The 16098-nt window shown below is 40.8% G+C and overlaps 1 protein-coding gene across 2 annotated transcripts in view; it reads left to right on the forward strand.

Moving 5' to 3' along the window:
- The first annotated feature begins 212 nt into the window (after positions 1–212).
- Positions 213–16098, forward strand: part of col18a1a (collagen type XVIII alpha 1 chain a) — a 77216-nt gene continuing 61330 nt past the window's right edge. Inside the window, exons 1-2 of one of the 2 annotated variants that reach the window (XM_082507685.1) lie at positions 213–436; positions 521–594. In XM_082507685.1, the coding sequence (XP_082363811.1) occupies positions 432–436; positions 521–594 (79 nt within the window). In that variant the 5' untranslated portion in view covers positions 213–431. The remainder of the gene's footprint in view (positions 437–520; positions 595–16098) is intronic. The other variant, XM_082507684.1, reaches the window with a different exon arrangement.

Raw genomic sequence — 16098 nt, forward strand, 5'->3', positions numbered from 1 at the left:
GTGGGATAGTTGCTCACCTCACCTCAGCTGTGATGTGCTGTCTGCTCTCCTTTTAGTATCAAATGTGAGGAATATTTTAAATATGCGTTTTAGTTTTACTGCGAAATGAGAATTAAAGTAATAAAAAAAAATAATGGTGACAATCCCCTCCAAACACTTTTATTGTTATTTAACATTTCCATAAGCATACAGTCGTCGAAGTGTGCGGTAGTTCCCTTTTAGGACCTGGCGGAAGTCCCTGATGTGGAGTCCTGCAGGTCTCTCCCTCCTCCTGTTTCCAGCAGAAGCGCTGCGTCCTCATCAGCTGTTCGGGCAGCGCGCAGCAGCGGTGTTCTGGACCGGGAAAGCTGAGCTCACTTTTTGCACCTTTCACCCCCCCAAAAACAGTCCATGTAGCTTCCCCATCAAGCCTGGTGAACGAAGAGCTGAAGATGAGGTACCGCTTTACGTTTTGATTGAAACTTTTTGTAAAGCTTTGGGCGAAGCGTTGAAGTTACAGTGAGTGTTGCTGCCTCCGCAGGTGTTCTTCGTTAGTGGAGCGCCTGGTCTGCTGCGCGCTTATTCTCGCCGGTCCGGTAGCATCGCAGTGGTCAGGTAAGAAATTATGCTGGAGACGAGAGTATCTGTGCTTTGGTGGCGCATGCACAGCAGAAATCATTAGTTCAGAGACTTTTGAGACAATCAGTGAATCACGTGATCTCCGTGCTTAATTAACATATACTCGCTGGGACAAAAATTCTTTTATCCACAATAAATTATATTTTTTTAATGCCTGCCTTACAGAAACGTCAGGGACACCTGCATGATACCTGCTGCTGTATGCTGAGAGTGATGTTAGCTCACTGTTTGGCTTGGGTGGCATTGTCTGATCTACAGAAAGTTTTTATGTGCCACTAACTGGTCCATTAGCGTTTCTGTGTGATGACACATTGCTGTGATTCCAAGATTAAACACAGAACATGAAGTGGCTCTGGGCCATTTAGATTTTTTTTCCAAGGCCAAGGTGTGCAGTGTTTCCTCAACACAGTTTCATTGTCTCTTTGTCCCTCTTGTGTCTTGCTCTGTGTCTGGTCCTTGTAGTGTTTTCATGTCAGTTGAAAAGAGGCTCTTTTTTATTTCTTTCACTCCTGTGTGTCCACCTCAGCAGAACTTGTATCCTTGTAGTCGTTACAGTGCCAAAGCAGCTGAACAGCATGAAAAGACAGTGGAGCATTTCTTCCTCTATGATGGTGCTAAAGGGCTGTAAGAGCCACACAATGAAAAAACTCACATATGTTCTTGAATTATTTATCTTTGAGAATCATGAATGTCCTACATTTAATTTGGTAAACGTTAAGTTGGAGAACTGTGTGGCTGTCAGATGATAGGGAGAGGAAACTGAGAGGCTGACAATTAATATTTGATCAGCACTGTAGGGTCTTTGAGGAACTATATGATGCCAAGATGACTGTAACTCTACATGTACCGCCTCTTAAAAGTAATGCAGCCCATTTAATAAAGGAGTTGGTTCCTTATGTCATTCACCTCCTTTTATTTCTCTCTTATTTTGCCATTCCTTAAATACTAATATGTAAAAATGTTCAAATAGTTAGTTGTGAGCAACGTGACATTTTCACATGAATGCTGTTCACCGGTCCGCCACTCTGTCTCAAGAGCAATGCTTCAGCAGCTTGCGACATGGTTGAATTAGGTTCATTCCCATTCCCCCGGCTGGGTCAGGAATCTCTATTGTCATGTGATCTTTGACATGCACCCAGCATGGTCTTGCCTAAGGGAAACGGGACAAGGTGGGGGGAAGGGGAACGGCTGCAAGGGAACACCCCACTGAGCCATTTAATGGCTGAATTAGATGCCACATTGAAAATCACAGCTGGCTTGGGGTTTTCTCCATTTTTGTGCACAAGCCTGATGGCCATGAGGACAGGACAGCCATGTGAAACAAAACGTAATACATTCAAAATACAATACAATACAAAATACAGAACAGACATATTTGATGAATATGAATTGTAATTTACAAGCTTTTTGATCAAAATTGCTCATGTTTAAAGTTTTTCTGGAGACTAACTGACGGTCATAATCTTACTCCCTACACGTTGATGCTCTTGTTGTAGGCATATATGGTGGAAAAGCATAGCTTATGCAGAGCACCCAAACATCTGTTGATGTGTCAAGTAATGTACAGCTGCAGTATTTGAAGGGAAACATCTGCTTCGAGACTCAGAGATTCAGAATCAGAATTTTTCCTTTTTGTTGCTTTGGAAAAAAATTGAGTTTGGTTTATTTTAAAAATACAAAATGTTTTTCTTTTGGTTTAAATACTTATTTTAGGCATTGGCATTGCAGGTGAACCAGTAACAAAGTTTAGGGGAAATGTGCAAAAACTTGAAGAAAAAGAACAAATGTAGATGGCACCGATTCAGATATATGCACAGGGAAACCATAAGAAGGTAAATTTGCTGTAAGCAGCAGACACAACATATTCTAAATGGAAAGCAACAAACCCTTCAAGAATTAAAGTTAGGTTGTCTTACGTGGGTGGCTGTTGGATTGGTGCCTCTGTTAGGATCAGTGTAACTCTTAAATGAAATAAATGGGGCGACTGTGCACAGATTCAGTTGACTCAGTGAACCTTGTGATGTCTAATCCCTGGATTTTCTAGTCAGTAAACCTGCTTATGCACAATCAACATCTCTGGAAGTGTCTCATAAGCACGAGGTTCGGAGGTTTCTTCTAGCATTTGTTTTGCTACATTGTGTTTAACCGCCAGCGTTTAGACAGTTAATTAAACCTCTGCTAAGTAGGTTTATGTCTGTGGAAAGTGTGTGTGGGTTGGACTCTGTGTAAACACACATTTGTGTGTGACGTTGTCGGTGGGAATCATTCAGGAGGTAGAGAGGATATCTGGATTTCTGCCTTGGTCTGCTCTTTCTCCAGCAGTTTCAAAAGAGACACAGGTGATTGGCACCTGCATTTTATGGTATCTGCCCTTGCATATACCAGTATGTCTTTTAGTCATGTTTGCCAGCCATTCTAATTCAAGTTGGGTCTAAGTTTGCTACTGGTAATGGGTTTGAAAATTTGCATACTCCAGTAATAAGCCAAATCCGAACACTCCCCGCCCCCATGAAACTTTCTAAACGCAGTTATTTCAACGAGAACCGCGTGCCTCTTACGACTCATGTTAACACTGCACATTTGTCAGAGACCTGCATATAAAAAAGAAAAGCTTGTCTACATTAGAAACACATTTCCCAAGTAGCCTGAAGAGGAAATTTACATTCGGTGTCGTTTACTTTAAAGTCGGTATGTTTTTGTAAGAAAACCACGGTGGTCACATCCTGCTTTGAAAGCTTAATCTAACCCATCTGGATCATAAAGTGAATCTGGAAGAGTTGTATATCTACATCTACCCTAGACACCCGAAAGCTCGGCAAAGTTTAAGAATCACTCCTGCATGACAAAGAACACTGTTTGAATTAGGTGTGTGTACACACAAGAAAGGAAGAATGACTGGCCTTCCTTTGTTTTTCATGTAGTTTGGGATCTACTGCGTAGATCATCTTTTTGGATGCATGTAGACCGTTTCACCTCACCCTTATATCCTCCTTTAGCCACATTTTCTTCTATTTTGATTATAGTTTCAACACAAAGAAAAGGCTGCTGCATGCAGGTTAACCCGGCTTATGCATGCACAAAATGGATTTATGAATCAATCCTGGCTATACCAGAAGCAGCACCGAAACTGGAGTCTAAGCGTAAACAAGATGTTGCATTTGAATGACAAAACGAAAGGGAGCAAATTCATTAAATGCTCACCTTTTATGTCTTTAAGTTGTCTTTGTGACATTGAAAGCGTTGTATTAGAAACTTACATTTTAGGAAACAGTTTATGGATCAAACTTTATATTTGCAGCATTTTGATGGTTTTAGGTTAAATTTCAAATAACTGAAAAAAATCAAATCTGTTTTAATTATGTTGACAAACATTTCCTGGCATTTAAAGGCCTTTGGTCAGTGTTGCCTCACTATTTGCAGCGTCCCCCTGTTATCTTGCTTTTGAGGACAGGGCATCCTTTTGAATGTTGCTCACAGCTGTTATTTGTTATTTTATGTTCTCCTACCACTTGGTGTTTCAGGTGCACTCAGCTGTTGTCTCATGCTGTTCCTGATGTCAAAATGCTGGGTTGACTGTGGCAAAATACAGAGGAACACCATAATTACTGCTTATGTTGCAACAGAAGAGGATTTGTCGGGCCACTTGCTCTGTACGCCCAACTATCTCCCGCAATAATGGCACACTGAGTGCCCTCTTACCACTTAGCATCTCTTTCCTGTTTGTGGTGAAAACCCTCACGTCATTGCTGGTCTCCCCGAGCTGTAATCCACGTAAAATCTAAAGTGTGAAGGTACGGAAATTACAGGAGACTACAGCATATGCATGTTTTGGTTTTTTTTTAATTAAAGGTGTGAGCATAGTTAAGTTGCTGGTTGATGCAGAAGAAGAAGACACAAGTGGAGCTCAGTTCTTGAGAGTTCTTGAAGAATTCATCCAAGAATTCATCCAGCAGTCAAAGCAAAATAACCCAGTACCTTTTTTGTTATTATACATGGAAGAATTGGCAGAATAATCTGAATTTAAGCCGTTTTTACACATGCACTGCAGTCCTCAACCTCTCCAGGACTCGCTTGACAGAGGAGGATGCGAGAAGTCCAATGCCGCCAGATCACACATTAGCCAGTTTTTTCAATCTTTGTCATGTTGGATTGCTCCAGTGTGCGATTTACACAGCCAATAATCCACTTCATTAACTGTGAGTGGGCATCATGTGTGCCGCTTCCTTCATGTTCCTTCCAGACAGATTTTCTGCCTAAACCTAGGATTGTATTTCCAGTAGTGCAAACTCATTTGAAGTGGACTATTTACTGACGTGTCTTATGTTTGAAAAATTGTTCAAAGTTTGCTTTAGACACACATGTAATCACGAATTGAAGCGCTTCATATGGAAAGTGAAAGTGTTCTTTAAAGGCAGACGTGTCCCTTGTTGCAGATTTTGATGTTTTTTGTGTGTATGGCAATAATGACTTTGTAATATCAGTTTTTGTATACTTTTGTTTGCTCAGTAAAATAAACACTGTTGAATAGGCTGCTGCCTGATTGTTCAGGACCAGTGTTGGTCAAGTTACTTGAAAAAGTAATCAGTAACTAATTACTGATTACTTCCCCAAAAAAGTAATCCCATTACTTTACTGATTACTTATTTTCAAAAGTAATTAATTAATTAAATAAATAATTAATTACTTAGTTACTTAGTTACTTTTTAAAAACACGATTTACAACCTGAAGAGGTGATAAAGCGATATATCTTTCAGCCCAATTCTACTTTTTCTACATAAACCATCATACAAAATGTAATCAAATGGAAAAGTATCTTCTTTTTAACTTGTTTTATCAGTTTTAATCTTTTAACTTTATGCATCAAGCAAAAATTTAATTATATGCAACATTCTCTGAGTTGAATAAATTAGTTTAACATTTAAACCTATTTTCTGCACATTCCAGCACATAAAATAAAATATTTTTTGTGTTTACACTCAGTCTTTCAAATACATGCAAGTAAAACACAGCAGAAAATAAATAAAGTCAAAGACTAGCGGTCCTTTTGCTCTATTTTCACCTGTAAAGCAGGACTGCTTTACAGGTGAAACCTCCGCCTACCCAGACTGGGGTAGGCGGAGGTTTACCCTGGTGCAGGTGTGCCGCGGTCAGTTGAAGAATCCGCGAGTTTCTCTGTGAATTTCCCATTATGTCGTTGCGCACTCGGTGCTAGTTTAGGGGTTTTTTTTCGCTGTAAAAATAAGTTTTCTTCCCACGCACAACAGACACTAATGTTTTTGTCACTTTTTATGGAATCAAACTCAAAGTAAGGTCAGTACTTCCACGCCTTAAACGCTGCACGCTCATACTCTCTCCTGCACTCGATATATTATCCATTGTTGATCTGCACACAGCTGATGTCACGAACGTCGCACTCGCTTACGTCACTGTCGTGAGACATTCTCGCAAAAAAATCACGGTTTTAGTAGCGCAGTAACGCAGCGTTCCTACGGGAAAGTAACGGTAATCTAATTACAGTTTTTGTAATAGTAATCCCTTACTTTACTCGTTACTTGAAAAAGTAATCAGATTACAGTAACGCGTTACTTGTAACGCGTTACTGCCCATCTCTGTTCAGGACACTCCTGCAAAAGAGATTTCTGAAGATTGACAATTTCTTGGTTAAAAGTTAAAAGTTTCAGTCAATAAAAAAAAAACCTAAGTGACAAATATCTAAATCATGGAGTATTCAGCTCTAGAAGACATTAACTTTGTAACAGTGTATAGACTGGAGCATGTTCCCAAGCCTCTTGAAGAAGGGTGAACACAGCTCATAGTGGCAGTGTTGTAGTTTTAGACACCCAAACGAAACTTGCAAAAGCCGCTGAGCTCCTTTAGAAAGCATTACATTTTCATCAGGGCTCACTTTCAGTTTATCAGCACTGCTGGCTCTCGTTTGGATGAAAACTGGTTTCCATGGCCACCAGGTGCAGATTTTTCCACCACAAAGCCGTATTTGGCTGTAGCAGGGGAAACTGGATCTATCTACTGGCACTTTGTCCCAGTCTCCAGCTTTAGGTAGTGTTCACTTGTCCTCACTGACAGCCTGTTGAACACAGAGGCATGAAACTAGAGACCCCCACTCCACCCATTTACATTCTCTTGTCCTAAGAAATCGAAGCCGTGGGCTTTTCACTCTCCACAATCTATGACTGGTTCAGAGGGACCATATAGACTGCTTTATGTCTTTAGTTATGATGTGATCTTCTTACACTATTTAGAAGGTACTTTGGAGATTTCAATCTGAAATTAGCTTATTTTAACTGTCAGATGTGAGCACTGTTAACACAGGCACCAGCTACCACCCAATGTGTTTTAAAAAAAAAAAATGAATGAATAGACCATTCAGCATTTCACGAGGCCCCTCTCAGGAATGCCATTGTGCGTTTTGAACCTCATGTTGCCGTTATATCCCTCTTTTTGCGCTCTCCACGTCGTCTTATCTTCTGATTGACTCTCATGATGTAGAGACTGCTTTTCAAGGCATCCTTGAATTCCACTCATTCACCCGTCCCTCAAGATCTGCTGTGTCTGTAGGCACTTCTCTTTTTACCCTGTCACAAATCTCACGTGGGGGTGTGGGCTGAAGAGAATCCCTTGGGAGAGGGAGATTACCATCAAACCGAGAGATCTTCTCACAAAAGAGGGATTTGCCGAGTCCTATAGCTCGATCCTTTACTTTCCTATGTGTTTGCCGGAAGTAGGACTTTGAGCAAGGTATGAGATTTGATGACCTATCCTTACTGTACCTGCCAGAAACCAAGAGGTGAGGTTTCCAGGTGCACTTGGTTTGAATTAATAAGATAGAAAAAGAATTACAGGAACAAATTAACTGACAACTGAAATCAGCCATTGACTCTACTGCTGTTTTGTGGACAGCCCGACCTTAAAAATGCATCAGTTTGCTCTGAAGGTGACTTCCTTTCATCATCAACTTTGGAAAGCATCCAGTATCCAATCCTTTTCTATTCATGTCATTGCTTATCACTACAGTGAGATGGAGGACTTACGGTCTTGTTTGATGATGTGCTAAGCCTAGACTTTTACAAAGTGAATGCCTCAGCTGCTCATAACTTGGAAGCTGCTAATTGTTGTGTGAATCATAAGCTCGCGGATAATAAAGGATGCCCTCCATTCACTCTGTGGTTGTTACGGACCAGGTGGCACAGCGCCATCCATTAATAAGAGACTTAGAGAGGAGGAACATAGGCCAACCATGGGGATGTTAAATATTTAGAGGTCCAGTGAAAGATTTGCAGGGTTATTTGTTTGCTGAGACAGCCTGGAAGGTCTGCAGTCAAATTCTCTTCCACACTGACCACCTCATTGGCTGAAACATCCATTGAGACTCTGCGCTGGAGTCAACTGAGCCCTTTTGTTTCACAGCTCATGTTTATAGCCTTGTTATTTAGGCTTGCTAAGTAGTTGTGGTCATGTAAAGTCCTTGTAACCTTAAGTTTCCTTTTGCATCCTGTCTTACCAAGACAAGAACAAGGTAAGAATGCAGTGGTGGACTAAATTTACCTCCCTTTGGAACATCTTGCTATCTTGTTTTAAACTCTAAATTAATGAATGGTTTGCGCAGCAACTGTTTCAGTCGTTCATTTCATATGAATGTCTGTTTCAATCTCCTCAAAGACCCTGTAATTTCATACAGATCTGACTCTCACAGTTCAAGTATGTTCAATATATTCAACCCAACCTAAAACTGACCCCCTCTCAGATGTACATCTTGGATAGAACTGCTAATGCACTACAGTGCTTACAAAAGGGTAAATCTTCTAAATCCAGTGTGTAGTTTACCTTGTGTTTTTATTAAAATACATGCATTTTCTAATGATAGGTCTTATATTGCCAAGCAGACTTTCATGTTTCATGTGAAGTGACAAAAACAATTATTTTCACAGCCTGTTTGGGTCACTTCATAACACAAGAATGAGATCAGCTTTCAAATATCTAGTCCCTCATGTCACCTTCAAGTCACCCCTATCACATCATTTCTACTCCAGTTGAGTGTGCTGTAGAAATGCATACTCTCTGCACCTGTGTGAGAGGAAGTAATCAAGTCTGTATTTGGCAGTTAAACGTGACCCGACTGTATTCGCATGATACGGTCCAGGCCCTTGAACAGGCCTGTGTTCGCCTTAGGCTTTGGCTAGTTTTGTGCTGGTTTTCAACCAGTCTCTTATTGCCTCCCTTCTTTTCTTTCCCTGTGTGAAAGTCAGACAGCATGTTAAGGTCACTGCTCTATGAATGCCCTCAGGTAAGAGTAACTGTGTTGTTGTTGTTGTTTTGGGTTTGGCATACCGTACATAGATGGGACCTGTGGAAAGTGGCTGTATTAAATTCTGCAGTCTGTGTTTATTTTTGATGTTTATCTGGTCATTTGTTGGTCTGTGTTCAGCCCTGAAAATAAATGTTTCCTGTTACTCCTCTGAAAAGCTTGTGGAGCAGAGTCCAAGTTTACTTTGGAATACCAGTAATATCTACTATCATTTTTCAAGTCCTCTCTGTGGGGATATTTGTTCCTACCTTGTTGGTTCACAAAGTTAACTTGTTTTAAACCAGGTTGGTGCACCAGCTCAAACAAAGTAAAATCCTAGTCATGTGTATTTTAACATGCCTTTGCTTAGCTTAAGCTGTAGTACAGGAAAACCTGTGGACTTTTTGTGCTAAGTGGCTGGTGGGGGGACAATCAATGCTGGCACCCTAGTCTCCAGTCTGGCTTGCACTAATTGAGAGCTCTGATATTGTCTTGTGGATGAAAGGCCTCTTTGTACCACTTATTTCTCTTCATCTACTGTATCCCCAGGCCTCTGATATAGCTATAGGCATAAAGTCCAGCCACTGTCTCTGTTCATTACAGGGGATTAAAGTGTCAGTTGAAGGTGGAGTATAAGCTGGCCAACATAATTCACTGACAGACATTTGAAGGTGTTGCCTGGTAAGCTAAATGTTTATGCCCTTCCAAGAGGGTTTAATAATATATGTGATTCTCATCTGGGGCTGTTGTCTTGGTCAATATTTTGATATCAAACATTGTTGTTTATTGTTTAAAGCATTATGCATTTACTGAACTAAAAAAAATCTTTAGCTTTAAATATATAAATAAACTGGAAAAAAGGAGGCGGAGGAGCTGGGAAATGGGCACTTGGTGTGTTGGACCCAACGTCGCAGGTGTTTTTGACCATGAAGTTTGGCCTGCAGTGCCTGCTGTGGGAGATCTGTGGGGACAGAATCGACCGGAGAGAGGCTGTAATGGCAGCAGATTTGTACACCTTGAGTGACCTGAGCCAGATAGCCAGAGGGAGATTGATGGAAATCCACAACTGACAGCAAACCACCATTTTGGTTGCACTCTACTGAAACAAACTGCAAGACAGTGCGATCTTGAGGCGAAGGCAGCTGCCTAGGCTGCAGAACAGCTTTTATTTCCTAAATAAGTCCCTCACTGACCAAAAGGTCTCTTGGCATCATCTCGGTTTAAGCTGAACTCAGTATTGAGTAAGTTCTGAGTTTTATGGAAGAATCAAAGTGCACTGCTATAAAGGAAAAGGCTTCCTTGATTTCATGACAATTAAGGAAAATTAAGGATTAAAATCAATCTTTGGGCTCCAGTTAAAGTCGGTGTTTCATTTACTTACTTACTGTATGTCTGCATTAGCCAGTGAAGGGCAAATATGAAGGGAATGATATCAAATTCTTCTCTTTGTGACAAAAATCGAGCGTTTTAGCCTCCTTGGATTTACTCTCAAAGCGTTGATCTGCATCGACATGTTCTTGAAAAGCTGTACAAAGCTGAAACTCAACACTTGAGTTAGGCCTAGCAGGCTCAAAGAACCAGAAAAGAACAAAGGGACGGCACCGGCCAACAGAATGAGCTAACAGGGGGGCGATCGTGGCTCAAGAGTTGGGAGGTCGCCTTGTAATCGGAAGGTTGCCGGTTCGAGCCCCCGGCTTGGACAGTCTCGGTCGTTGTGTCCTTGGGCAAGACACTTCACCCGTTGCCTACTGGTGGTGGTCAGAGGGCCCGGTGGCGCCAGTGTCCGGCAGCCTCGCCTCTGTCAGTGCGCCCCAGGGTGGCTGTGGCTACAATGTAGCTTGCCATCACCAGTGTGTGAATGTGTGTGTGAATGGGTGGATGACTGGATATGTAAAGCGCTTTGGGGTCCTTAGGGACTAGTAAAGCGCTATATAAATACAGGCCATTTACCATTTACCATAACAGTTAATTCCTTACACGACTGAGCTAGTGCAGAAACAAGAACTGTGTGTGCATTCTTTCCACTTGAAGCCCATGACTTCTGCAGAGGATGCTGTTTACTCATGCATTCAGAAAGAACAACAGGAATGGAAAGAGATTCATCTTTGGCGCATACTGAACGCTGAAAGGTTGTGCACATGCATCTGCACCTTTGCCAGCATTTTTAGCTGCTCAGTAAATCACAGACCTGTGTAGGCAGGTAGAAATGTTGCATTCATGGTGAATACCGTTTGTGTGAGGGAGTATTTGAAATGGCACGATGCGATTAAAGCCTTCAAATGGGGAAAAAAACGTACTGAAGCTGAAAGAAAAACTTTTCTTTATAATTCAGAGTTTTAAAGGTTGAAGTCAAATCTGAACCACATAGATTTTTAAGCTTGTTGCACTGAATAGACTCTAATCTGGGAATACTCAAAATGACCAAAAGGGGTGAAAACCTGAGGTTTTAATTAAAAATGGTCTCAAAATGACACTTTATAATCTTGGTTACATGTAAGACACCATACAAGTTCTCTGACATACTGTGATCTAAAGTTTTGCTAGGTAATACTGTACAAATGACTGAAAATCTGAGAGCCTCAAACACTGAAGCACTCCTAGCTATGGATGATTCCTGATCTCTCTGGCCAAACCTTTTCATGTCTTAAATAATTACAATGCAAGATTAAAATCAAGCAGGCAAACACTGTCTGCTGTTCTCTTATTTAAGAGTACAACATTTGAATATTGTTTGAACAATCACACATGCCTGGACATATTCCTTTCAGTTCATAGCCACTGATCCAGACTTCTCTGTTGGGTGTTTGATCTTTCGGAGTCTTAAGTGTGTCAGGCTGATGAAAACGAACCTGCTCCTGCCAAAACCTTGACGTGTCAGTGTTTGTTGAGCAGATGTTAGGGTTTTAAAACACTGTTGTTGTGCAGCTTACAGTATTGTTATGGTTTACTTGTGTAATGAAGGAAGTGAAAAAACTTGAATTTTGTGTTTGGGAGCAGTTGCTAGATGGTCGGTCAATAAGTTGCCCTTTGTGACTGACAGGAGAATCTTAAGAATGTCGATAGCCTGGGAAATTTGTCAGTGGACAGTCTGAACACTAAAGAGGTGGGCCTCTATTTTATTAGATATGAACATGTCTCGGAATGTGACCATAATGCAGCTTTTGACTCACAGAACCTCGAGACCTTTGAATGTCTCACTGTTTGTTAAAAGTACTGACTTATGGAGAATTTTTTTTTTCATTTTTTCCCACTTTTGTCACATTTTAAGCTCTTGAACTGAAAGGACTGATTGATATAGTCAGATGAGCATTTTTAACCAGTGTTTGGTACCCTCGCCTGTTAGCAGAAAAAGCAGACGGAGTGACTCGTCAGTCAGTGCTTTCTATAGCTTAAAGCTATCGGGCAAATTAAACTCAGTCGTGTGCTACAACACAGTAACATATTGTTAAAGTGAACTGCGCTGTTAAATTACACTCAAGGGCATGTATTCTGACATTACATCAATGAGTCAGTGGTTGCGGCTTCAGTTTAATTTGATCTGATTAACATCAGCAGACACTCATCATCATCATCATCATCATCATCATCATCATCATCATCATCATCATCATCATCATTAACACGATTGTCTGGGTGAAAATCGATCAATCAGCCAATTTTACAAACGTCTAATCAGTCAGACATTGGGTGCTCCCAAATATTTGTAGAATATTAAATCTTCCACTTTTTTAAAGCTTTATGAATGTGTTAATTTATAGTAATTAGAATAAATATGTTTTTTAACATTTCTCTTAACAGCTGTATTATTGCTTTTTTAAAAACCCAATGCGTTCTGAACAGAATCAAACTTCCTGGTGGTTTTTCTGTTTGAGCAAGCTGCTTTGAAAATGGGTCAAGAGGGGAGATTAGAGTGTTAAGCACACAACGTGTGAACCCTGTGGTCTGTGGTTTAGGCCCATGATGTTTGGGGATTTGTCTTATAGCAGCAGTCTCTGGTTACACTGTGTGCAGATTCTTTTCTTTCCGCAATTCACGTTGTTAGAAAAGCTGCGCTTCGTTCTTGGTTTCACCTCCAAAGAGAGTTGTTTTAGTCGATGACATCTAGCATGCCCTTACGAGTTCGCTGTCTGGTACATCATATATGAAGTCAGAGAGAATCTGCCTCTGAAAGGAGTCTGACAGGCAGGGTATTGATTTAGCTCATGTTGTTTATCCAAGTTTGGAAAAGATGTTTCAGGCATGTTGAAAAAATCTCACTATTTGAGGTTTAGTGTTTTTTTTTTTTTTAATTTAAAAAGGTGTGATTTATGAAAAGGTCGGTAAGAGCTTTGTAAATATTACATTTTACCACATTCGATTGAGAGTAGATGTCAGATTTAAAGTCAAGCAAGAAGATTGTTGGTTGCTTATTACATTTCTTATCGCCATTACTCAGGGTGCATCATGGAAGAAACTAAGCCTCATGCCTCTTGTAATCTCTTGTATGTACTGGTTGTTAAACCTCACAATGGTTGTTGGCCTGATATATTTCTAACACTTGATCTCGGGTTGATCTAGATCCCCGTGTTTCAAACCTTGCACAAGAAAAATAACATCACAGCCAATTCCTGTTGCAGTGTCAGATCAGAGAGGCACATCCCAGCTCAGTGTACAGGCTTCAACTCGTTCACAGAGCCACCAAAAGTCTTCCACGCTGAAATAACTTATAGGTTTGAAACGTCTCCCTCCAGCTACAAGATAATTTAACATTATAGTTATTGTAATGATGATGGTTTTTATTGTGTGTAAATGCTGTTTTACTGATATGGATCAAAGAGATCATTTACCTTATCTATGACAGTAAAGATCAGTTGGAGTTTATGTTTGGATGTGACATGGGAATATTCAGGCATGGGTTTTCTTTACCCACCCAAACCCCCCACCCCCAATACCACCAAACTTGCCTTGAGGGCAATTCAAACCTCCCACGTCTCCACCCCTCTAAAGATCTTGCCTCAGGCCTGTAACTGTGTCTCAGGCCAGGACAGAAAAAACATTGGGTTGATGAGGTTTGTCTGTACGTGGGTGGGGGGCAGGGGGGTTCCTCTAAGAGTTTGGCTGTTTTCCAAAGGTTCAGTACATCACTGACAATTCACAATAGGGTGAAAAGTACATGGGTGACAAATAACTCCTTGATAAACTCAGTGCGAGGCTGAGCTAATGGCAGCCTATTTTTCAAAGGATTGTAAAGGTGTACTCAGGGTACTGAACAGAATCAGTGTATTGTGCTTTGTGTTTGAATAGTGTCAGGATGAAAAAAGCTCCAAGGATGTGTTGGCTCACATGCAGTGTGCATTTCCCTCCACTGCCTACTCTTTACCTTCCATATGTCTTATTCATCCCGCCATGCCACGCATACCACCACTCAGCCCATACAGCTGAACAATACTATTGAGTTACTGCAGAGCTACCTAATAGGTCTAAGCTAAAGAGTGCCGTAGTTGCAAGACTGTCTTCCTTTTATTAAGCTAAGGAAGCAGAGGAAGTTATGATATAAGAGCTGAAGCTTTCTACCTACTGCAATACTTAAAGACCCTACAGCTGCATGATTTCCTTCCCAAAAAACCCTTAAAAGATGAAAGTTGACCTACTGGTGGCAGATCAGCAACTCTCCCAGGGGTTGTTAAAGGCTTTTTCAATGTTAATCGACTTCTAACAAACCATGACTGATAGTTTCCTGGATTTTTATAATGAAAGTGGATTTTTTTCCCCCTGTTTTTCTTGGAGCAAGAGAAGGCAGAATAAATCTAAATCTGCTGAATGACTTAATTCTGGCAAAAAATTCTTACTTAGCACTTGGTAATGGGACAAAATTATAACTTGGCATGCTGCTTCAAAAAGAATTCGAGAGCTATTAAGGCTCTCACGTAATTGCTTTATCTCTTGTGGGTGGCTTCGTGAAATTCAACCTCTGAATGTCCTTCCTGTAACAATTTGTAGCTGCAGCGGCATATTTTTGTAGTTTTTGTTGTATTTATTCTCCAGTTGAATGGTGCATTGTTTGTCAGAAAGAGGAAAACCAGGCCACACACACACACACACACACACACAACACACTGGAGTTCACCTTCCTCCACTGCCAGAAATACCATGCCACTCAGCTGCAAGTGTGTGTACTTTCAGATTATGGTGCATGTTAAATCAGCTAAAGAGTTTTCTGTCACTTACAATTAAATGGTCCCTTACTACTCTCCTTCACCCCATCTTTATTTCCAGACTTCATTTTGCGTCTGCTCCCCCTCAGTGAGTCCAAATAGCCATAAGCTCAGTGGCTGAAGTCGGGTCAGCATGCCCTCTCTGACAGACACACACACACACGCACACAAAAATCTCCCTGGTGAATAGTCACAACTTGTGGGGAATGCCTCAGACAAACACAATACTTGCTATTGTCTTTAATGCAGACAATAGCAAGTATCCCTGCTTAACTTCTCCCACCATCCAACTGAAACTCTGAGGAATCTGAGCTCTTTTGTGTGTTTCCCCCTTGGCTCAAAGTGCCCCAGTCTGACACACATAACTGAGTGTGTAAGTAGCCTGACATTGCAGATTTTTAATCTGTGAGAACAGCTAAATGCTTGTGACAATGATCCAGACAAAAATGTTGCGAAGCTTAAAACGATCTTAAATCTCTTACGTCCCGGGTTTGGGCTCATTTTTCTGGAGCAGAAATGATGGAAATTTGACTAGAAAATTCACTTTTGCAAGAAAGTCTGTAAATTTGTGCAAGTAAAGTGAATATTCTGTCAATAAAACTGAATGCAGTACAAAGCAGTGCAGATGAAAGAGACAGATTAGCTTTGCATGGGCAGATGAGTGTTAATGTTTCTTACATGAACACATGAAACAACCTTGATTGTCTTTGTTGTGCTGGGAGGGTAACTTTGTAAATGTATTTCACTGCAGATTACAGAACACGTGTTTGAAAGCAGATATTAACGTATTCTGTTTGCTCAGCGTGAGAAGCACAAATACTTTAGGATTACTGCACAACTGTCTTACATTTTATTGCATGTGGCTGTATGCGGCATTTACACAGTACTGCTGCCTAAAGTCTGATGATGAAGTCACTTTTAGTTCTCTGTCAAACATATCCAAGACCCAGTTTTCTAAAGCATGAAGTTAAAATGGTAACAAG

This window comes from Aulonocara stuartgranti (assembly GCF_965226115.1).
Source record: "Aulonocara stuartgranti genome assembly, chromosome: 16".
NCBI lineage: Eukaryota > Metazoa > Chordata > Actinopteri > Cichliformes > Cichlidae > Aulonocara > Aulonocara stuartgranti.